Source organism: Dreissena polymorpha, chromosome 7 (genome assembly GCF_020536995.1).
Source record: "Dreissena polymorpha isolate Duluth1 chromosome 7, UMN_Dpol_1.0, whole genome shotgun sequence".
NCBI lineage: Eukaryota > Metazoa > Mollusca > Bivalvia > Myida > Dreissenidae > Dreissena > Dreissena polymorpha.
In genome coordinates, this window is record NC_068361.1 from 37934993 (window position 1) to 37961032 (window position 26040).

The window sequence follows — 26040 nt, forward strand, 5'->3', positions numbered from 1 at the left end:
GTCTCATTGACCTACATTCTCAGTGCTCAGCTCAGTGGCAACTCAAGTCTTATTGACCTACATTCTTAGTGCTCAGCTCAATGGCAACTCAAGTCTTATTGACTTACATTCGCAGTGCTCAGCTCAGTGGCAACTCAAGTCTCATTGACCTACATTCTCAGTGCTCAGCTCAGTGGTAACTCAAGTCTCATTGACCTACATTCTCAGTGCTCAGCTCAGTGGGAACTCAAGTCTTATTGACCTACATTCTCAGTGCTCAGCTCAGTGGCAACTCAAGTCTTATTGACTTACATTCGCAGTGCTCAGCTCAGTGGGAACTCAAGTCTCATTGACCTACATTCTCAGTGCTCAGCTCAGTGGCAACTCAAGTCTCATTGACCTACATTCTCAGTGCTCAGCTCAGTGGCAACTCAAGTCTCATTGACCTACATTCGCAGTGCTCAGCTCAGTGGTAACTCAAGTCTTATTGACTTACAATCGCAGTGCTCAGCTCAGTGGAAACTCAAGTCTCGTTGACTTACATTCTCAGTGCTCAGCTCAGTGGGAACTCAAGTCTCATTGACCTCCATTCTCAGTGCTCAGCTCAGTGGGAACTCAATACGAATCTAAGTGGTACAGGGTTATTGAAACTTGGAAAGAACATTTGTCCAACTTACGATTTAAAGACAGAATCAATCACTTCCTTGTCAGTGTCAGGATACATTGCACGGACACGTTCCAGGATATCTACCCGCCTGGGTTCCGGATGACTGACGGCCTCCGCCCGCTTGTATCCCATCTCGTGTAGGGCGTTAGAAACCCTCACAGTGTTGTTATGGTGCCTGGAAAATAACCCCCATCATGCTGTTAAACTTTTCCACTCAGATTGTAATTTTGACTAGTTTGGGGGTCCCTTAGAAAATTAAATCAAATTGAACACTTCTTAATAGATTCAAGTTTTTAAAGCTTCATCTCCAACCCTAAGACACTTATGAGCAGCAAACAGCATGAAACCTGAACACCCTGAGAGAAGGCTGTTGTGGTTTTATGCTGGTTTTATGCTGGTTGCATAAAGCCATCTTTTTTTTTTCTTCTCAGTGGGAAAAGTTAAAGGTGCAAAAATAAGAATCACAATAATGTTATCTTGACTTATAAAATACTCAAGTGTTATCACAGGACCACAAATGGGTCCATTTTATTATGGTACCTTTAAAACATTACGTCAATTATTTTTAGTCAGAAATAACAATAACTACAACGAAAGCGATTGGAAATGAAGTCCATAATTATTAGAACAAGTGAGGCAATATCATACAGAGAAAACCAACCTGGTTATTGGGTGCGCTTCTCCACCTATATATACTTGTAACACTGGTAGTTAGTCTGGATCATAACTTGGATTTTTAAGTTTTGACCCTTTGACTTGGATCCGCGACCTTAACCTTCAACGTTTTGGAGTGGGTTTTGTGCAAGACACTATGTCAAACAATGCAAGTTTTTGTGTACTGCGTCCATGCTTGACACAGTATCTCTCACTGTAAAATGTTTCCAGTTAATATCTTATTTGTGACATTCACATTCGACCTTTAAATGTGACCATGGGCCTAGAAAATCGGTTCTTGCCGTTTTGCATGATGATTGTCATTTAAGCAAATTTGTTTGATATGGAAAAAGTGTTAGGAATGGAATGATTATAATAGACATTTGACCTTTAACTATGACCTTGGGCCCAGGGACTAGGCTTTTGCAGTTGTCGCATAACCATTGTGACTAAACTTGTTTGAAACAGAAAAAGCTCATTAAAGATCTATGACCTTGACCTTAAGGTCATAGGGTAGTTTAACATCCCATCTAATCACGCTTATTTCTGACTGTTAGGAAATCAGTACATGCAGGACAAAGTTAACATCGCAAAATACTGAGGATGATTATTTTGTATTTGTGCTGAATTTTGACCTTTGGTCTGGGTCTTAAGGGTGACAGTACTGGTTCTACCCAGGAAATAGACTTTGAGCATCTCAATAAGCATTTGGCATTTGATTCAATGGAGCTAAAATAAGTGAGCCTTGTTCTGAGAAAACTGGGCTTAATGCATGTGCGTAAAGTGTCGTCCCAGATTAGCCTGTGCAGTCCGCACAGGCTAATCAGGGACCACACTTTCCGCCTTAACTTGATTTTCGGTAAGGAGTGACTTTCTTGAAACTAAAAATACCATAAAAGCGGAAAGTGTCGTCCCTGATTAGCCTGTGCAGACTGCACAGGCTAATCTGGGACGACACTTTACGCGCATGCATTAAGCCCAGTTTTCTCAGAATGGGACTCAAATAGGTTTAAAACCAAACTTGCGCCGTACGATTTGAGGAGTTGCTGTATCACATCCTCCGGTGCTGATGGGAACGACTGCCTGAGCTGATGAAGCTTCATAAGGTCCACTTTCTCCTCCTGCTGGAAACAAAACCAGAGCTTTGTCAATTGTACGAACCTTCAGCAGGCTTTTAGGGGTAACATTTTAGGCCAAACATTGGCTTGATTTTCAATCTTAAAAACAGCGGAGTGATTTAAGGGCCACCTCAGGAGAGAAGAATGCCCTACCCCCTTACAAAGTTCAAATTAACTCGATCTAATCTTCATTTGTTCATAGATCTTGCAACTAAAAGGGAAGAAATCAGCTGACAGGAATAGAAATCACACCCCTGCACAATAGACATTTATCCTAAATGACTCAATTCCCAATTAAAGGCTTACACATTTTTTTTCATTAATCACAACTTTCAGTTTATTTCCCTATCCAGTTATACAAGTTAAACCTTAGTAATTTTAATATTGAAAACACTTCTTATCTCAATTTTAAAGTATTTTAAGTCAAAAAACAAACATCATTCATTTCCCAATTTTAATCAAAATGACCCGATTTTGATCCAAACAAATTGGACCAGGCCCCATACCTAAAATGGTGTAAAAAACAACAACACTGCCCTTGGTCAGTGACCGTAAGTTATTAACCCAAATGGAAGTGTTAAGATTCAAACAAAAGTCAGATTCTGGAATACTAGTTTCAGAAATTATAAATACATCAATAAAAAAATGTATAACAAAGAAAACAATTATTTGTAATGTTTATAATTATGTATTATGATAAAATATCATTTGTTCTAATGATTTTACAGATTTCCCCCACAATCCCTTTTGACCGTAAAAATTCATTTTTTGAAACGGTATGCCTGATTCCTTTATAATGTGAAATAATGGCCAAGTAATATTTAATCAATACCTCCATACAAGTAATACATGTGCAACACATACAAACACATTGGGATTCATTTAGATCCATAAAGAAAATTGTTTTTCACTATTTGTGTTGCTTTAAACAATTCATACAGAAAACACTTACATGATATACATGTACCATCCTTGATGAAGTATTATTATTAACCCAAACCACTGCATCTAACTCATATAAACTGAATTTCAAAATAGAAACAAGATGTGTTTGTGAAACACTATATCCGCTCATATATTTGACCTTGAAGGATTACCTTGACCTTTCACCACTCAAAATGTGCAACTCCATGAGGTACACAATTATGCCAAATATGAAGTTGCTATCTTCAATATTGCAAAAGTTATGGCAAATATGAAGTTGCTTGAATATTGCAAAAGTTATCGCAAATGTTAAAGTTTAACGCAAACAAACCAACAAACAGACAGAGTAAAAACAATATGTCCCCCAGTTTCTGGGGGACATAAAAAAATAGACAATCCCTTTTTATCATGTGCAATTTTTTTTTCAAACTGTGACACATTCAAGGAGATGATGCAGCAAGAATCAAAGCTATTTTACAATTCTTAAATTTCTAAACACATGATGAAAAAAGGAAAACTGCCCTACTTCCTGGCAGCCATGTTTTTCAAGTGGTCAAAATAAATATATATAAGGGGGGTCACCTAAAGTACATATCTATATTACATTTAACTTTGATAAAATAATGTTGGCTCTAGCTCTTCGAAGATTTGTAAGTTTTTCAAACAAACATACATAAATCAGTGGGAAAACTTGTCCCAAACCTTGGCATCAGTGATTTTTACATGAATCAAAATTATTTTAAGAAATTGTCTGCAGAGTATCCAAAAATGGCATTTATTTCCTGTATAACTGTTATAGTTTTAATGCAGTTTATTTAATAAACGCACATAATATAAGCCGTGTTCTGAGAAAACGGGGCTTAATGCATGTGCGTAAAGTGTCATCCCAGATTAACCGGTGCAGTCTGCACAGGCTAAACAGGGACAACACTTTTCCGCTTTTATGATATTTTTTTATTTGAAGTAAGTCTCTTCTACACGAAATTCCAGTTTAAGCGGAAAGTATCATCCCAGATTAGCCTGTGGGGATTGCTTATATGATTAGCGAACTTAACTCAGGATGCACTCAACATACTGTGAATTCCATGAAATTGAACTCTATAATAGTATTGTACAACCAGCATCAACAAAAGAAGAAGCAAAATAACTTTATTTTCACATATACAAAATGAAAGATCATACAGTTCACTTACAATGCATAACAAAAACATGCATGACATAATTTTTATGAGTCCTGTCATGGTAAAATGGGCCTTATGTCAATTGCGGCCAGTGTAGATCCAAACCAGACTGCGCATGCGCCAAGTTTGGACAAAAGCTACTCCGTTCACTAATGAGACCAGGAGACCTTGCAGTACTGTACAGCGGACATTTGCGCAGTCTGGTCAGGATTTCAATCGACCATATAGCATAAGATCCATTTTCGCATGATGTGGTTCATTTGGTAATATAGAAACAAAGGCATAAGAACAGAATGTTTATAAGCACAAGTAAAGTAGCAGATTTGCAACACAAGTTTTAAACATTTTCACATTTCCAAAGTAATTGAACACTTTCAATATGGTTTTAAAAGGGCACCAATCTTGGTAGTTTTTTTCCCCAAATGGGAACGTGCCGTTTCTGGTACTTTATACAGAAGGAAAAGAATTGCTGTATGTTTTCTTTGTTCTGAGTCTATCCTTTATTCTTAAATCAAAGAATGGTTTGGTGAATACCAAATTTGTTTAACAAAACAACATTTTCATGCTCAGCCCCATATAAGTATTTTTCCATAGAAAGTTTATTCATATTATTTTGTAAAGTCATACAGGAACAAATGACACAAAATAACAAAAATATTTGAAATGAATGCTGGCATACATGCAAACATTGAACAGAATATTATACATTCCAATGCATGTTTCTACCATTATGTATGTTAAAGCGGGTATATACGATTTTTATATGTGCTAAATTGTAAAATATTGATACAAATATGTTATAATAACACACAATTTGCAAGAAAAATGATACATTTAAGATGAATTTCATAAAATACAGCAAATACAAATTAGCGCCCCGAGCCGATTGTGACGAAGATAATTCGTAATTATTTTTCTACAATAACCGATGCATTCGTCTTTTTTGTAAGTGTTCATGTGTCGTATGAATCGATATCGCTGCAGGAATTTCAAATGAACCGTTAAACTAAATTTAGATTCACATCGTACATGCATGATATACATGCTGGCGAATTCGGCTGTACAGCCTTTTTCGATTTGAGAATTAAATATCTGGCTTATTTAGCATTTTTCGACACATGTTCTTCTTAACTTTTATTTTAGTTTATATTGAAATATATGTATAATCAGTTTTTTACACATTTTATATTTATTACTAAATATTTGACAAGATCGTATATACCCGCTTTAAAATACGTAAATATTAAATCATTACCTCATGCAAATATATAATAAAACATAAAAGTTGCAAATGCTACCATGAATTGTATGTATCAGTTAATTTAAATATATAATAGATAAATCTTCTGCTGATTGCCTTTCTGTAGAAAGAACAAGGAGAAAATACAGTCTGAACCAGAATCCCTCGGTGAGTAGCGCGGGTACCAACCACTGTGTTAACAAGGCAACAAATTATTTCACAAGAGTACTCTTGAAACAATTTTTTTTTTCGAGAGATTTCAAGTTTAACTGATGTTAAACATTATCTCATTTAAAGCATTCACACTTATACATAAACATGCCAAATGTGCATGCAACATACAACAAATGTGCATACACCTTCTCAAATACTACTGACTTCTCATGACTACAATTTGTTGGTCCCTTGAAAAACAAGAATGACCAATGGAACTTAAAATTTCCCAATTAAAAAAAATCCCAATTTTCAAAAACAAAGTCCCAACTATTTTTTTTAGAAAGAAATGTGCTTATAATGATAATTCTATCTCAAGTTTGTTTTAATTACATCTAACTAACTATAACCTTTTTTTATTATTTTATTCTTCTTATTTTGATTATAATAGACATGCTTCTGAGTGGGAAAGGGTTAACCCATTTATGCCTAGCGTCTAGAAAAAAGGCCTTGGCAAACAGCGTAGACCCAGATGAGATGCTGCATCAGGGTCAGCGCTGTTTGCTTAAAGGAATTTCTGTAAGAAGTATTCTAAATATAGAAATAAATATACTAGACATCCCTTATCTTGAAAATAAATTGATCCAATTTAGAAATATGGGAGAGTCCACTAGGCATAAATGGGTTAAGCAGGTATGGGTGTATAACAATCATCACAATCTACTACAACCATCCAGACAGTTTGTACCGGAGCCTTCTTGTCAGGAATCACATTGTCCGCTTTTGTCACCCGCTTGTATCCTTTATCAAACAATTTGTTCTTGACTCTCGCTGTTATGTTGTTATTGCTGAAATACCAAAATATGTCCTGTTTATGAAATGCAAGAAGTGCAAGCAAAAATAAGTTACCTTAAATTCAGTTTAATTCAAAGGTCTGAGTGAATGATGAAGTGTGAAGAAATTCATCTCCTCCTTCTTCTAAGCTTTTTTGAAAATTATAGGGGTTACAAGAAAGGTTTTACTTAAAATTTCCATATGGTTGACTTGGATTTCTGTCTATATGAACATTTACTCATGTAAGTGAGTATTCTCATTGAAATCTTTCATTTTTAACCCTTTCCTTCTCAGAGGCAGACTGAAAATTGCTATGTGCAAACAGCATAAAACCAGAACAGCCTGCCAATAACTCGCAGTCTGTTCAGGTCTTATGCTGTTTGCTGCTCATCAGTATCTAAGGCTTGGAAATGAAACATTTAAAAATTTAATCTAGTAGGAAAGGTCTTCATTAAAATGTAACTTTCTAAGGAACTACAAACACCTCAAAATACGTATCTTAGTGGTGAGGGATTAACTGTTGACACAAGTGAAAATTCTTACCGTAAAAACGCAGTCATAAGTCAAGATTTTTTACCTACAAAATTTGATTAAAATTACGGTATCGACTTATAAGGTCGACCATGAAAAAAATAATGAAAGTCGACGAAGATTGATCCTGCGGCAATTGTTGTTGTTGTTGTATAAAAAAGAAACTTGTTGATTTACGACACATGAAATGTCATCTTTTAACTGATACTTACCAATAAATATAACCACAGTTTGCAACATTTCCATTGTTTTTAATTTCATAATTTAATCCAAAGTTTTCATGTAAGCAGGTGTTTTTTATAACTGAACGCATAAACAAAAGATCAGGTCATTTTTAAAGTCGAGCGATACTTGGCAACCTGTGTGAATTGACATCATCAAAGGAAAGCCGCTTCCTGTAAAGAAGCCATAAAGCATCACCCGTCTCGCCGATACAATAAGATTCCTTTAACTTGTGAAGTGAAATGTTTAACCAATTGCGACTTTGATATTCACTTGTAAACGTCCAATTATGTTTGAGCACGTGCATAGCTCCGCCTTTGTAACTGTTATGTAGAACAAAGGTGGAGTTAGCGGTCTATTGGTTATGTCAATCATTGTAATAAAAACGTGTTTTACAGAGGAAGTAATCATTTGTTTTGATAGTCAGATTAAAAGTGCAAAGATTTGATTACAGTGATCACAGTGTGTCATCGGATTATAAGTTTGTGGATTATTACTAGCGTGGACAATTTAGTGCAAACATTATAATAATAATTAATTAATTTGACCAAGACATTTGATTTGTGAAAATGCCTGGAAAACGCAAACGCCATGCGCATGACAATGCGTTTAAAATATGCGTGATAGAATTGCAGAGCAATCAAATAATAATAGTGCTGCTGAACGCAAGTTTTGTGTTTTGTATGTTGTTGTTGTGTAAATTAAGATGTACATGTATATACGTCTTGGTTTCCTATGTTGTTGATTTTGTTTTTATGTCATAATGATTTGCTTGTCTATATTTTTATCTATTATTTTCGATTTTCTTAATATATATTGTATTGATTATATTACACAAAGAACATAATACACGTGTCCGCTATGTCTACATCGCACAGGGCTATAATGACGTCATGGTCTATGTATAGAATAAAAACTTCCTTTACATTTAAAATGTCATCTGTTTATGAAAGTGGTGGTTGGACAATTTCTGACTCCACTTATGACTTGGACATATTCAAAATCTCCGATTTTCTTTTTTTACCCCCCGACTTATGAGTGGGCAGACTTATGACTGGGTTTTTACGGTATTACAGTAAGAACCACAAACATGCCTTGCGCAGTAAAAATTTAAGATACCAACCTCCTCAGCAACTCAGCTACTGCACTTTCTGGTGCTGTTGGAAATTCAGTCAGTATTTCCTTTACTTTCTTCTGAAATTCACTTCCTTCAGATGTCTTATCAGTCTAAACAAAGACAGAAAATAACAGGCATTAGTTAAACACTGGTCATACAAATTGAGTCGTGTTCAGAGAAAACTGGGCATAATTCATGTGCGTAAAGTGTCATCCCAGATAAGCCTGTGCAGTCCGCACACGCTAATCAGGGACGACACTATCCGCCAAAATTGGATTTTTGCTAAGAAGAGACTTCATTTAACGAAAAATGTCATAAAAAGCGGAAAGTGTCGTCCCTGATTAGCCTGTGCGGACTGCACAGGCTAATCTGGGACGACACTTTACGCATATGCATTATGCCCAGTTTTCTCAGAACGCGACTCAATTGTTTTCACTGACTCTTCATGCTCATTACTGACAATAGAAGTATGTCCAAAGAGAAAGGTCGAATAAAATTAATGTATGGTATTTTACACAAACATACATGCTTTTTGTAATCATGCAAAAAAAGTCTAAGAAATGTATTATAAATGAACAAGCATGCTTTTTTATAAACATAAGAATTAAAATAAAGTTTATTATTATTTAAAAACAAAGACTCTTATTCTTAAATGTAAAATTATTGTACTTCAAGAGATTTTTGGTAGGTAAATTTGTACAAAACTTACCTGACAGTTTTCTAAAGGACCATTCAATCCAGTCCAAATTGTTGGTTTGACAATCAAAAAAATGTGTCTCTTCCATATAACAGATTACTCGCCACAATAAATTTGTATTCTTACAAATGTGTTTTATATAACAAGATTGTGATTTTTTTAGGCCAATTTGGGATCGAAACTCCGATCCATACCTAAGCTCAAAAGGTATATATATTTCCCATATAATTGTCTTAACCCTTTGCATGCTGGGAAATTTGTAGTCTGCTAAAATGTTGTCTGCTGAATTTCTAAAATCAGCATTTTTTAAGATTTTTTTCAAAGAATACTATCAGAATAGCAAACAGTTTGGATCCTGATGAGACGCCACGTTTTGTGGCGTCTCATCTGGATCCAAACTGTTTGCAAAGGCCTTCAAAATTCAGTTCCAGCGCTTAAAGGGTTAAAATTCCCCTCTAAATGTAAACATTTTTTTCAACAAAAGATGAGTGCATTACAACAACAACAAAATAAGTTAGAGGCTTATTTGTACATATTTCCGTTTGTTTTATAAAAGTGTGTTTGATATTAATTGAATTTAGCTTTTTAGTAACAAAGCAGTATTAGGAAAATATTAATAACAAAGTAATTTAAAAACGTGTAATAATGCATAGCGAAAAAATCCTGGGAAATAAAATTCCCCAGCCAAAGAGCCCCTCCATCTTTCTACCACAAGTCGAACAAAAAACGCTAAAACATGAGCTAGACTTTTCTTTAGCCAGCTATCAGCATTAACATATTTTTTCTGAAACAAACTATTTGGATAGTATGAGCCAACCTGCTTAAATTGGTTGTTAACTTGCAACATTTCATCTGGAAAAACCTAATGAAGGACAAACAGATTGAGTTACCAACTGCAATAATTTTTTTAATATTTATTATAATAATAATTCCCTTTCTTGCAGAGTTTTTATCAAAGGCAAGTGACATGCATACACAATAACATTAATAAACATAAAAAAGCTCACCCAAAAAAGTTCATGCTATTACCAACTGAAGTGTTAAGATACATGTAGTCATAATGTCAAGAAAATAAGATAATACTAGTTTACATACAGAGGAAGCGAAAAGGTTGTCAAAGTTCTCTTCCTCCTCCTCACTCGACGAACTGTCAGAGCTCTCAATGGTGGTGGTAGCTCCAACCTGAAGGGATTTGTTTTCCTAAAAGCCTTACTCTGAGAAAAAGGGGTTTAATACCAGTGCGTAAAGTGTAAAAAAGGTCGTAAAGAGGACCCAATCCCAAAGCAAAGGGACCCTATTCCAAACCAAAATAATTTTTAAAAATCCCATTAAATTTTTTTTTTCAAGATGTGTCTTACGACTTATGATTATTAGACTCTATGTCTCAATTTTATTTTTTTAACAACCTACAAGATTTGTATTCAAAATGGTCAGGAAAAGGCCTGTTGTGTCAATATTTGTTGATAAAAAAAAATCCAATCTGGTAGTTTTTGTCGATAAAAATTTCCTAATTTTTTTTTTCATTTTTTTTTTCGTCTAATGAAAGTCAATTGTTAACATGATGGCCGCCCCAACCTGCAGGGATTTTTTTGCTATGAGCGTTGCTCTTTGAATACTGGGTTTAATGCATGTGTGTCAAGTGTTGTCCCAGATAAGATTGTGCAGTCTGCACAGGTTAATCAGGGACGACACGTTACGCTTCTTTGTGTTGTTTTTTTTGGTTTAATGAGAGTTGCTTCTAAACGAGTCTAGTTAAGGTGGAAAGTGTCATCCCTGATAAGCCTGTGTGGACTGCACAGGCCGATCTGGGACAACTATAAACGCACATGAAATTGGGAAAAATAAAACATTACGAGTACCTGTACGTCTGGCTGTAATTTGGTGGGGGGGAATCACTGATATCTGCGTATATAGAGGATTCAATTGCACATGCAAACATGTCACTTAACGTTCAAAAAGTATTTAAAGATAAAACAAATGAGAGCTTGCACTAGTATTTGACGTCATCCAATCTGATTCTATCAGGGTCTTCCCCAGGCCATTTAAACGCCCCTTGCCAGGGCGCTTGAATTTCGAAATCAGAGTCCCCGGGGCGCTTGAAATTTTCCGATCAGTGTATTCTTCAGTTAAAGAAAGTGGAGATTGTCCAAAAAAATCAAGGTTTCCCTATCAGTGTTTCAATATTCCCTGTTTTAAAAGAGCACTCGGTACCTACTTTCACAAGTAACCGCCATAAACACCACATGGGGTAATGGATAATCTACTGATAAGAGAATAGCATGACAAGCGAATGCTTATGAGGACGGGGTTTACTATTGACCATTATTTTTGATTGACATCGGGCATGAAGTACCGGTAAGAGTTTATCGCAGCTTGATTAGCAAGAAGTTGTACCATTTGAGTAATATAAAACTGGTAATTAGTACAGTGCAGAACATTAAAGACGGTTTCGGGCATCATCATCACACCTTTTTACTGTAAACAAGTGTTACCTATGACTCATAATTAATACGAGAAATTAATTGCAAGTGGTAAACAATTAATTATTATAGTGAGTAAGTTGTGCAAATGACTCCCGGTTACAATTATGTGATAACAAATTATTTAATTCCAGTACATGTATATTTCAACATGTCAATTTATAGAACTGATTCACCTCGTTTTTCTGACATTTATTCGACACGTCATGCGCTTTAACAAATTTTCGTTGAATTAATTACGCACACTTGTAAATGTTTCGTCCGATAATCGATAGTTAGAAGACTGATGATGGCAACTGGCCGTGATCCTCGTGGACAACGTGAATTTCATGCATAATTCCGTCAAAACATTTATTCGACTCGTTAAGTGTTTAAACAAATTATCGTTGAATTTATAACGCAATGGTTAATATTTGTTGAAATCTCAAATGGGAATAATTAAATTTGTAATCCGAAACCCATTCCCGTAAGTCGATGTTAACGCGTTTTTAATCCGAAAGACACTTCCGAATGTAAATGTAACCGCAACGTTAAATATTTTTGCTTCAAATTAGCAGTGCAAATTTATTTTGGGTCGAATCTTTTTCTCAATTAAAGAGAGCGCAAAAATTATGCAGCATGTACAACGTCGCGTCTATTGCATACAAATGGCGTGTATTGAGCGTTTTAACAAGTGCACAACAGGTCAGGGGATTGACGCATATTCAGAGGCAATATTTCATCAAATCTATATTGTCACTTAAAAACAATATAAAAAAAATATATTTTTAAATGACTGGGGAATTTTTTTGAAGAGTCACAGCGCTTTCAAATGACGTCTTTTGACGCTGTTTTTCTTTGAGTTATAACGCGCCACAGAACGTGAATTCACACGTTAAATTTTAAAAAAATCAACGTCAATATCAAAACCCACCCCCGCTCGGCCCCGGGGCGCCAGAAAAAATTCCTGGGGAAGGCACTGTCTATGTGTTATGTCCCTATTATTCTTGCAAAAATCCTGACCATACCAGAAAACAATACTAAACTAAGTTGATAAACAACATTTGAGTCATGTTCTGAGAAATTATGGGCATATTTCATGTGCGTTAAGTGTCGTCCCACAGGCTAATCAGGGACGACACTTTCCGCTTTTATGGTATTTGCTGTCTAAAGGAAGTCTCTTCTACACAAAAATCCAGTTAAGGCGGAAAGTGTCATCCCTGATAAGCCTGTGTGGACTGCACAGGCTAATCTTGGACGACACTTTACGCACATGTATGCATTAAACCCAGTTTTCTCAGAACGCGACTCATTTTTGGTCACGAATTCTCTTACAGTGAGTTGAATAAAACAAAAGTACGTGAATAAAAAAATCACTGACCTGTCGAGACTTCATGGACATTGGCACTTTCTGTCCTGCCGTAGCACCACCTGTGGGCCGTAGCCCTGCACCCTGATTCAAGGACTGTTGAGTGAAGATTAGGGAAACAACTTATGTAGGGAGGTGCAAAAGCCTACGCAAGGTGGCCACATTGCTTACGGGTCTTGTTCAGCCCTATCTACAGACTTATTCCCAAAGCAGAATGCTTAAAAAACAATCCAATTAAAAAAAATCCAGATTGAAATATTTTTTTAAAATATGTAACTTATGAAACTATATATCAATTCTAGTTCAATAACATCTGCCAAAGAATTAACAATAATTTACAAGATTTTGTTTAATAATTTGACTTTTCAAGGTTAAAATTAAATTAAAAAAATTTCAGATCAGGGGATCAGCAGGATTTTTTTTCTTTCTTCCAATCCACCTACCCCCTGCCCACAGTTGTGGCCACCCTTAAGTGGGAATATAAGCATAAAAGCATAAGCATACCCTTTGCCAAGGGAAAGATATACAAAACAAGAGATGTGTTCGTCAGAAACACAATGCCCCCTATTGCGCTGCTTTGAAATAATTTTTTTTTTTACCTTTGACCTTGAAGGATGACAATGACCTTGAACTTCCACCACTCAAAATGTGCAGCTTCATGAGAACGCCGCTTTGAATATTTTTTTTTTGGACCTTTGACCTTGAAGGATGACCATGACCTTGAACTTCTACCACTCAAAATGTGCAGCTTCATGAGATACACATGCATGCCAAATATCAAGTTTCTATCTTCAATAATGCAAAAGTTTAAAGTTTTTTTTGGACGGACGGACAGACTGACATAAGCACATACTGACATACTGACTGACGGACAGTTCAACTGCTATATGCCACCCTACCGGGGGCATAACAATAAGGAAATATGGTGAAATCTAAATGGAACAATGAAAAAGCTGTTTGAATTCATGTTTATTTATAAATCAAAATATGCAAAGCAGTACCTTAGGTATAATTAATTTCTTAAAGATCAGAATATTAATAATACCTGTATCAATTATCATTATTCATCTTGTCTTTGATAATAATTAATATTCTTAAACAATTGTGATAAAGATTTTTATGAATTGCTCAGAACACTTTTCAGATGATATGATTTTTTTTTAAGTTTGCATGGTACATTAAACTAACATATGTGTTGTTGATTTGGTATTTATATACAATTTTTTTAATTTCTGATATTTTAAAGAATCTCAAATATATGTGTGTTGACTGATTAACAAACAATAATAATATGGAATTTAAATCGCATACTTTGATGCTACATGTATACACATTTTAATTTTAGACACTTTTTATAATTACAATTTAACTTTGCCTGGGACTTATTTTTTGCATTGGGTAGTATGACCAGCGATTTTTTTGCCCAATTGGGAAAAGTACCGGTACATGTACCAGCCCAATTGGGAAAAATGTGCGCGAAAATCCCTGAAATTGGGAAAATTCGCGCCATGAAGTCTTCATATTGGGATATTGGTAAATTTGATTTTTTGCTCCTAAATACTTTGAAATTGATAGATTTGTGTTGTCAAGTTGTCAATATTATATCTACTTAGGTTCAAGCAAGTGAGAGCTGCATAGGGAAACTATATATTATTTTTTTTTATTTTTTTTTAACAGCAATAGGGAAATTTTCAGTTCTCTCCTAGATGGGAAAGTGCTGTTTTCCAGTACTTTATAAAGAAGGAAAAATATCGCTGAATGACAATACATTTTGCTTAGAATCAGTGAGAATTTAGATAATTCAGATTAAGGGTGTAAGCATGCAACCAGAGTGCAAACCAGGTGAAATGAAATGCTGTTGAAAAGGTAGATTGGACTGAAGCATAAACATTTTTTGTAAATGTCTAGAAATGGTAAACAAGCCCGTTGGAAAAAAAAAAGCAATATTATAGCTTAAAGGTATAATCACCATGAGATTGCTTTATTTTTATAATGTCCTCTTTACAAGATCAAAATATTTAAAAACATTTGAAATAAAATATTTCATGTTGACCATGTTTGGTTAACCTATGTTGAGCATGTACATGTACATACAACTCCATGTACGTGTACATACACAGGGAATATCATTTATGATTAAATCATTAACATTCAATTCAGTTTTCAGGAAAATATTCATACACTTAATTTAATAAATAGTAAACTATCACTGCAGAAAAAACAATAAGTTACAAAATAAGTTAGTATCATTTTGGTAGGTCCCTAAAAATGAGGGTGGGCTACACAATCTAGAAAGCTAGGGGCCCACTTGGGAAACCAGGCAAAAAAGTTAACTTCCATCCCTGGTATTCAATTATAGAATTACTTAATGTATAAGTCTAAAAGTTCTTTATAATGCCCCTTGGACAGAACATTAAACAAGAGCACCGCATAACAAGTGCCACGCTCGGCTACTGGTGCAGTTTTGAATAAATGAAAGCTTGTCAGATTTTATTTTTATTTATAGTTTTTTTTTGGGATGTCACCGAATACCCGAATATTTGGTCCCGGACCGAATATTCGGATACAGTTTTCCGAAGCGAATATTCGGAAGAAAAAATAAAAAAATCGAGTAATTTTAAAGACTTTGTATTCGTGAAATTTGCTTCAAACATTGTAAAAAAAGTTGTTCCTCGTGTCATAATGTTTATTCCTGCTACGCGCAATAATGCGTTGCTTTGGTGATGACATTATATCGGTCATAAACCCTGCTAATTGCCTAACAAAAACAGACACTTTGTGTCAAAATAATGATAGGTGCAAATCGCGTCGGCAATCAAAACACCGACCCGTCTTGATCTAATAACTCGAATTGCATTTAAAATGATCAAAGATTAAATGAGTAAAGGAAGTGCCGACTTGGTGAACAAAAATGATCGTATGGTTATAATCCCGTTGTCCAATCAAAAAAGCTTTTAGAAAATAATTTACTCAACCTCTAATGAGTATTTGCGTATTGTATGGTCCAAACTTTAATTAATTACTCAATATTCAATCAGGTATTATACTTAAAGAAATGTTTTTGGTAGTTCGCCCTCATTTAATTGAAAATATTATAATTGCTACACGCATAAAGTAAATCTCTGTCCAAGCAAAATGCCACCTACGCCTTCCGCTGCTTGGAAGTATTTCACGACATTATCCGATAAGAAGTCGCCGATCCAAGTGACTTTTAAACGTGGCAACTTTAAAAGACTGACTGTTTAGTCTGTTAAACAGGTTCAAAGAGTGTTGTGGCTATGTACGTAATTCGTTTAAGTTCTGTTTTGTCATGTAATATAATGGTTCTCGTTCTATTGTTGATGTACAATATTAATAGTTTAAAATCATTTTTTTGTCATTCAATTTTATCACTAAAAAGTAATCAACAAAATCAGCTTCGAATTAGCGACGGCAACGCTGTGTCAATATTTAGTCACTTCCGGTAAAAACGAAAGTAGAATTCATGCAGTAATGGTACGGTAAACAAGGTTGACTTTTTTTCCAACAGATGTTGACTGAATATCCGAATATTCGTTCGGAAGGATGACCGAATATTCGAATACCAAAATCGGTATTCGTTGCCATCCCTAGTTTTTTTAAAGGTCACAGTGACCTTGACCTTTGACCAAGTGACCCAAAAATGGGTGTGGCATGTAGAACTCATCAAGGTGCATCTACATATGAAGTTTCAAGTTGTTAATTTGTAGATGGAAGCAATTTGATTTTAGAGCCAATGTTCAAAACCTTAACAAAATGGACGGCAGACAGCGGACATCGAGCTGGCTATGACAATACCTCGGGTTTTCTCCCAAAACGCCGAGCTAAAAATCATGTAGGAGAATTACCCTAATGGACAAGAATTCAATTATAAGTTTAGCTAAAGAATAAGATATTTCTGAATAATGGCCCCTGGCAACAACAATAATAATATTTAACTTACTTTTTTTCTAGAGAATGACCCCTGGCTAAGACATCAATTATGTGATCAATTTAAGGTGCTTCTGGAGAATGGCCCCTGGATAAGCGTGTGTTTTTTTGCTAAAATTCGGGGCGGGTATTCAACCCCATTCAAAATGGAAAAAAGTACAGTCAATCTTGTGGATGCGACCACTTGTATTAAGCGACCTTTGTCTTATGCGACCATTTTGAAATTCCATGGAGCTTTTTCGCTATATAATGATATTGTATTAAGCAACTTTTGTCTTAAGCGACCAGCGACCGATGATTTTTGTGTATTTTGATGTCCGAATCTTGAATTAAGCGACCACTAGGAGGTAAAAGTGGTTAATCTATTGATCTTTCAGGGACGAATCCGTGTTAATTGTTTATCTAAGCCGATAAGATGTACTATCACACCTCTGCTTTGTTTTCACACCAACCATTATGATTATGCTTTGTCTTGTTGACCGGTTCTGACCGGTATTGTTGTAGACTGCGTATCAATTTATTGAGTTGAATAATAGAGGAACGTATTACGCACAGTCTACAGCTTTAATAGTTTACTATGTGGAACGTTAAGAGACAACGCCGATTTTTCTCGAGTATAGATAACAGGTGCAGAAACAATGCACTGTACGCGACAAACATTTCCTGAGAAGTGCGGAAAATAAACTATTAATCAACAACATCTGTTGAAATCCGTACATTACCAGTTTGTAATTATGCTAATTAGTAGATATTTGTTAGCCAATCACATTGTTATTTACTTAATAAATTTTCCAATCAGGTCTGTTTGTTTGTTTCCAATTGACGTGTTTTAATTTTTTCAGCTCATTATGTATCATAATCGAGTCAGATTTCCTTAAGCGTACATGCAGAAATTAAAACGTCAAAACGAAAAGTGTTAACGTTGAACGAGAACATTCGGGTTTTGGAATAGTCAAAGAGTAAAAGTGCACGTAAAATCGCAGATGAGTTTGGAGTTGGTAAAACTCAAATTCAGAACATTCTTAAGCGTAAAGCCGAGGTGCTTGAAGACGTGGAAAATAATGTGTCAGGTGAAAAAAACGCGAAAAATATTTTCTTGTCTGTGTTGTTTTTGCAAATAAATATGTACACACAATTCATTTATAATAAATGATAATTTATAAGGAGTGAAAAAATGAAACACATTATAAGTAAAATATTGTTTATGTATTGTGTTTATATTTATTTTATTATAAAAGTTAAAATCATTGTTGACAAAAGAGATTATCATTCATATAGATTAAAATTGAGGGTAAGCATTCTTCCAGAATGGCCTTTTTTATTTAAAGACCATTTTATTAAGAGACCACTTTTGATTGCTCCCTTGAGTGGTCTCTTAATACAAGATTGACTACATATTATTCCCAAATGGGACATAAAAATCGCAATTGAAGGGAGTTACTCGCAGGCTGTTCTGGTTTTATTCTGCTTGCATATAGCCATTCTCATTTTGCTTCTGAGCGGGAAAGGGTTAATAACCCATACACACCTGAGCGGCTGCCTGGTGGGTCACTGGAGGCGGAACTGGGCCACTGGGTGGAAACCTGGGGTCCTGCCATGTGGTGGTCTTGTTGGTGTGGTCAATAAAAAAACTGAAAACATACATATAATCTTGTACATATATTCTGGTATGACAGTGTTTTTTGAAACCATTTTGGAAATGGGGCCGGGTCCATTTTGATAGGAAAAATGTGTGGCGCTTTGACTAAAATTGGAAAATTAGTTTTGCTGTTGTTTTGCTAAAAATGATTCAAACTTGAGAATACAAGTGTTTTCAGTATTAAATTTACAAAAGTTGAAATTATATGGATGGGTGTTGAACAAAATATTCAGATCTAAAAAAAATTTTTTTTTGGGAGACTTCTCATTGCGAAATCTTAGCTCCCATTTGAAAAAACTATATACTTTTTTCCATTGGGAATGTGGCCAATTACCTGACCTGAGTTTGAAAAAAACACCTGTATGAAAGTCAGCCTATTTCTGCAGACAATAGTGACGAAGTGTGAATTTATAAGCTTGTTTCTGACATTACATCAGTTTCTGACATTACATCAGTTTCTGACATTACATCAGTTTCTTACATTACATAATTTTCTGACATTTCATCAGTTTCTGAAAATACAAATGTACATCAGTTTCTAACATTACTGACATAACATGTACATCAGTTTCTGACATAACATCATTTTCTGACATTACATCATTTTCTGACATAACATCATTTTCAGACATTACATCATTTTCTAACATTATATCATTTTCTGACATTATATCAGTTTTTGACATTACATCATTTTCTGACATTACATCATTTTCTGACATTATATCATTTTCTGACATTACATCAGTTTCAGACAATACATCAGTTTCAGACATCACATCAGTTTCAGACATGACATCAGTTTCTGTCATTACATCTGCGACTAAGAAATACATGTACTCTGGTAGGAAAGTTAAAATTTTGCTGCAGACAAGAGTGGCATATGAAAGCTTATTGCTGGAGGGACATAAAAACACTCAATTAAAATCCTTATCGAGTCTCTAAAAATCTAGGTAATATGGTCCAAGTAATGCATTGATTAATCCTTTTCCATAAAGATGGTAAAGAGTTTTTGACACATTTTTAGTCCCATAGAAATTTACATTTAATTAAATACATTTCTTACTAGATTCGAGTTTTTAAGGGTTTATTTCCAACCCTTAGTTATTGATGAGCAACAAACAGTATAAAACCTGAACAGACTGCGAGTTTCTCACAGTTTGTTCTTGTTTTATCCTGGTTGCAAAAGCCGTTTTCACTTTGCCTCTTATAGGGAAAAGGGTTCATGCATTTGAGCTCCAGGTGTGTGATTTAAGAACGACCACAGAGGAGAAAAATGCCCTACCCCCCTTACAAGGTTTAGCTAAACTCTTTGTTTCTACATAGATCAAGCAAAGTTTATAACTATTTGTAAAATAAGTTCAACATTGAAAGGGAGGAAATCAACTGAAAAGAGGAAAAATCACACCCCTGAACTCCAAGGCATTTGTCCTCAGCTAAAAATTCACTTCAAAGGCTTTTTATGAGACAAACACAGATGCTAACCAAGGTGCTTACAAGCTACTGGAATCAAAACTCCATGATCATTCTGACACTGACTATTTTGTCATGCTATGCAAGCAACAAATTTGAAACCTTAACTTAAAGTGCAGCTCCATGAGATACACATGCATGCCAAATATCAAGGTGCTATCTTCAATATTGCAAAAGTTATTGCAAAATGTTAAAGTTTGACCAAACAAACCAACCAACCAACAAACCAACAGACAGGGCAAAAACAATATGTCCCCCACAATAGTGGTGGGGGACATACAAAGAGATGTGTTTGTCAGAAACACAATGCCCCCTACTTAGGGTTCCCAGCTTTTTGTATGAACAAAACTCCCTGATTTTCACTGACTTTTTCCCAGCTGGAAAATAAAAATTCCAGGATCATAATTTCAACCTATTTCTTGTTTTAGACACCCTAAATTAATAACAGTTGCAGACATAACTAAGCTACATGTATACTACAAAGCCACCATAGGCATGCAGAGGAATTGATTTGCTGTTTCAATCGTATGGACTTCTCGACACAAGTCGGGAAAGTCTGACCAAACAAAATTCCCTGATTTTTCCCTGATTTCAGGAACTTTTCCCAAATTCCCTGACTGGAAAAAGTTAAAGTCTTGGTAATATCTTGGCATTGGTAATATTTGGAGCATACAACGGCTGAGCCATTCAAAATGTGTTGGACATTTTTCCTTCTTTGTCTATATTGTTGCGCAAGGATTTTGTGCGCATTATTCAACCCTCGATTTCAGACTTTTAATATCAACGGATTGCAATTATATTACCATACATGTGTAGATAATTCATTTTTTTCAAATGTTCCGTAAAAATTATGTAATGACACTTTTAATTTTGCATAACTGAGCAATTTAAATCCAACCAGTGCACAATTCACATTTTTAATATCTCTCGATTTGCTTGCTGAGTATATATAAATCGATGTAAAGCATGTGGAAGAATAAATGGCGTAAAATACAGTTTGCGTTCTTCTGTTGTGGTGCAGAGCGTTCTATAGTAAACCGATGTTATTATACTTTTCTGATTTATTAAGCATTGGTTTTTTTCTAAAGTGACAATTAAAAAGTTCTGAAATAAATAACATCTTTTATTTTTATACGGTACATAAATAATAGTGATACAGATCGTACAGTATACCGTCCTATGTAACGTAAAATGTGAGTACATAAAACAACACAGACAGAGGTGCGAAAAAGACATGCATAAAAAGTTGCTGAAACTTTGAAGCGTAAACAGAAACTGCACCATATCTGTTTTGAACATATGCTTATTACATTGACAAAGATGATCATGAGCATACTAGATCTACTGAGGTAAACATCGGCTTTTAAAGCTCATGTTAAATAAAATTACGCGTACACATTACACCGTAATTCCTTCTTCTGATTGGTTCATATTTAATTCTGTTTCATGACTTGGCGACAGTTCAGTGATTGTTTTGCAATTTAAGCAGAAGTTTAACTAAAGAATTTATGCCTTTCTAACTTCAATTTGAAGACATTCGAGATAAAAATAGACTTCTGAACTAAAATATTATGAGTTGGTAATGTTATTTTGCAATTTTACGCAAATTGATGAAAATTTAAACTTTCTGGTGTCCAACACATTTTGGACTTTTCCCCGATATGACGATCCAAAGAATTTAGCCCATATAAAAAGTATCTCTAAATTCTTTACAAGTCTTATAAATAAGACTAGTCTAATATGCCTCTGTCATAGTGCAGGCTTGGCGCAATTGCCGGTCCCGGTCGGCAGATATCCATTTGGTCTGGCAGGTTTAACAAGAATGTCGGTCCTGGTGACCGGCAAAATGTGAAATGAATGCAAACAAATCATATTTTTTTCAAAGTTGAAAATTCAAAGAGCAAACCCCTTACTACATCATGAAAATGAAATCATTGTTTTGATGTTTGCAATAAGTTTGTTACGTACAAATAGCAAATACAACTGGTTACACAACACCTACACTGTACTTTCAAACACAGTCGCAAAATCGGCAGCTGCGTTCTAACAAAAAAAGATCTTGGTAGCTTAGACATATTTTTCGAGTAGAAAAGAACATTAAAATATGAATTTCTTTATGAAGCATGGCTTTAAAAAGTTGTTTATTAAATATAAACAATGTTCTAGTGATATCTTTATAACATGCACATGCCATAGGTCTCCAAAAAAGTTATCATTTTAAATTGTACAACTTAGTGTGTGTTAATCGCAATTTTATTTTCGATAGTTATTTTTTACTTTAGTTTACGTTGTTATAATGCCTAAATGGATATCAATGGTCAGTTAAATATAGTTTGACCAATTAGATGCCCTGTTATATATTTCATTCGATGGTGCAAAGCCAGATGAAAATACAGCTTACCGAAGATGAGAAAAAAGAAAAGGCGAAAGACTGAAAAACTGTTCTCTTATTAGGATTAAGCACTGGCAGGGGCTTGTTGTCATAGCTTAAATATAGGGTTTATGTTAATGTACATGTACATAGTTGTGTTGTTGTTTTTTCTGTCCGGCTAAATTTTCCTTGGACAGGCACATTTTCTGAAATGCCTGTCCGGATGACCGGCAGATTTTTTCCAATTTCGCGAGGCCTGATAGTGGGTTTCCAGTCAACTCGTACCTAAGTCAACACGTACTTTAGTCAACTCGTACCCGATTTGGTTAACTCGTACTTAAGTCATTTTTCCGGTTGGTCAACTCGTACCTTTTTAATTTTGTGTTCTTTATGAAAAAAATGTGCGATGGGTGTTGGCATACATTAGATGTTTTATGTTTGTTGCAGGTACACGTTGACCAAAATAAAGTTATATTTTGGCATAGACTAACATAACAGGTTGTCTTAAGGATTAAGTAAGATAACATTTACTAAAATGGAAAAAAACGACAGAAACAATATGATTTTTTAATGAAATTAAGGTAAAGCATAAAACACAACATACATACAAAATACTTAAATATTAACAAATTTTGCATTGAATTATGATTCGTCAGAAACTCGAGTAGTCAATGATTAAATCAATTAATCAACACCTAAAATACTTTTCACACCTACTTAACACTGCTCGTTAATGTCTTAATTTACCTAATCTGCACCTGTGTTAAATAATGAATAACACATTATTCGATACGGGTCGCTGAAATCTAAATTGATTTAATCTGCACCTTTGTACCTTTGTCAAAATAAAGAACACATTTGAGTAAAAACAAACGGGTTTATCGAGCATTTAGATGTTTTAATAAGATTTTATTGGACACATATATTATACATTTTTATATAATAATATAAATTTGTTCACACAGTTCAACAAACAAATGGGGTCATTACTCGAGAATACATAAGATTATTGAGTAAAAAGAAACGGGTTTAATGAGTATTTAGATGTTTTAAAAAGATTTTATTGGACACATATATTACAAATACACAAAACGACCCCACAATTATATACATATATAAAACTTAATTGTCATTAATTGTAATTAAAAAACCGTTAATTATTTTACTATTTAACTTCAACGGGGATCATACCTTTAATTGGTTATGGCTTTATGCGGTGTTTTCAATCAAACATATCATCAAAGAAAATGCCAACAACTACCGCGCGTGTCATTTTAGATGCACGACAAACAATTTGTTTAACAAATCGCAGACGGTCCTGTTGTCATAAAGGTGTTATTAGTCAACATTTTATCAAACAAAAAGCCGACAATAACATCACTTATCAGTTGTAGGCAATACAAACATGTTGTTTATAATATACACGTGTGCAAAATAATGAACTTGTTTACTTATGAAAAAAAAAAATCAAGAACAAAATATAACCTATATTCATATCAAAACATATAAAAAACATATTTCAAGTCTTTGATATATATAAAAATAATTTTTAGGAGGGTACGTGTTGACCAAATCGGGTACGAGTTGACTAGTGGGGGTACGTGTTGACCAAAAATCAGGTACGCGTTAACCAAATTGGGTACAAGTTGACCGAAGGTACGTGTTGACTTAGGTACGAGTTGACTAGCTTCGTGATAGTGTAATGCATTGATCTCTGTATCCCCTTCCAAGGGTGAAGGCCTCTTATTGGGTGCGCGTTACGTCATGGGATGAGGTGAACGAATACATAGGGAACGTTTGGATGATTCTGATGTGTGACAGCAACCTTTTAGTAAGTAAATAAGTTGTGTTATCGAAGTTATCAACATGTTTTTGTTGTTTAAACTTATAGATGAAACATTTCTTAAACTTTGTTTAATAGTTTCCATATCAACATTTAAGGCGCATGCGCGTGTTCAACCTTTTAGGTGAACAGATAGACAGGAAAACAGGCTATATAAACTGTACGCTGAAGTTTCTTTAGCTACCTACAAGTGACTGTATGGAGAAATTAACATTTTTCAATACCTGCCTACAATCTTTTACATACTTTTTGTTCTGCAGATCTTTGATTTTTCCAAGAAAATAAACAAGAAATTGTAGGGTTTACTGACTTTTGCGACCCCGTTTATTTCCATCCATGTAGAGCCAGATTTACCCCACCCACCCGAATCAAACGATTTCGCAATAAGTTGACGGGCCACAAACATAGCGTTCCAAATATGTAATAAGACCGGACATTGAGACATCTTTCTGTGTTCTTGAAAAGTAATGCTTGAAAATGTTTCTTGCAAATTAAATCACAACTTACTAAGCCCTTTGGGTAGGATCCCACCGAGCTTCAAAACCCGGGGGAAGCGGTGGTATCCACTGAGTAGCCATGTTGAATTTGTTTTGAAATCACTTGAGCGTGACTGCTAGTTAAAGTATGAAAAGAGAACTTAACTATAGAAAAGAGAACATTCACAGAAAAGACAGAGTAAAGTAGAAAAATATATATTTATAACAGAAAAGAGAACATAAAAGGAAATTATGTGGTAAATGTAGTATATAACAACTTAATATGTCTGTGCAAATTTACAACTGTAAATAACAAATCTTCTTCTCGATCGCCGCTACACCTGGTTTTAGGGGACAAGGTAGAAAGGGTGCATGGGGTTGCGTAGCGCTTCTCCTGCAATCTCACCGGTTTACCTCAGTGATTGGTGGCCCCTGCACTCATGCAGATGCGTTCATACGCAGGGGCACTGTGGAGACGACACAATTAATGTGGAAATGCTTGGTACATGTATGGGATAGTAAGCTATTGAGTCATTTTCGCAGTCGGAAGATTATCACCTGTTCTTTTTTTTTTCTTTTCGTTTTTCATTCAATTTAAGACATACAATGTATACATGTATATGATCATACAACAAAGTGATACCATGTAGCAGCAACAATGTTCAAACATTTTATACAAGATATGCTAATATATACTTTTTGACCTTGTGGTTTCATTTTGATTGAAAAAAAAGGATAATATGTATTGTTTTCTATGGTTGTTTGTGATAGGTGTTTGCTAAGAAAGAAAAACAACATGATAAGGATGAATAAGGATGAGTTGCATAAAGTAAGTAGAAAGCATACTGGACCTGTTTATGAAAGTTTAATGCGATTCCACTTTTGTTCAACTATTAAAGTGTATCATTTTTTAAGGCTATTTCTTTTTCAATTTGAATCTTCAGTTTTTAATAATTTACAAAACAGTTCATTGTTGGTATTTGTCTTCTGTATTTCATGCTGAATATAACATATTTCATTAATATAATTATGTAATTCACAGCGTTATTAACCTCTTGTATTTTGAAGGTATTTACCCCTAAACTGATGTCTAAGAGAGAGAGTTTAACATTTAATTGTTGTTTCTCTAGAAAGGTTGTCAATTG

General features: G+C 34.7%; 1 protein-coding gene across 42 annotated transcripts in view; it reads right to left on the reverse strand.

Moving 5' to 3' along the window:
• Positions 1 to 25042, reverse strand: part of LOC127837398 (proteoglycan 4-like) — a 109256-nt gene extending 84214 nt beyond the window's left edge. For 17 of the 42 annotated variants that reach the window (XM_052364402.1, XM_052364407.1, XM_052364406.1 and 14 more), the window contains exons 1-8: positions 24927 to 25042; positions 18622 to 18724; positions 13158 to 13241; positions 10413 to 10499; positions 8627 to 8730; positions 6647 to 6764; positions 2333 to 2424; positions 657 to 821 (exon numbers count right to left, since the gene is read on the reverse strand). In XM_052364402.1, the coding sequence (XP_052220362.1) occupies positions 657 to 821; positions 2333 to 2424; positions 6647 to 6764; positions 8627 to 8730; positions 10413 to 10499; positions 13158 to 13241; positions 18622 to 18724; positions 24927 to 24997 (824 nt within the window). In that variant the 5' untranslated portion in view covers positions 24998 to 25042. The remainder of the gene's footprint in view (positions 1 to 656; positions 822 to 2332; positions 2425 to 6646; positions 6765 to 8626; positions 8731 to 10412; positions 10500 to 13157; positions 13242 to 18621; positions 18725 to 24926) is intronic. The other 25 variants (XM_052364438.1, XM_052364441.1, XM_052364433.1 and 22 more) reach the window with 10 other exon arrangements.
• Between the last annotated feature and the right edge of the window lie 998 nt (positions 25043 to 26040).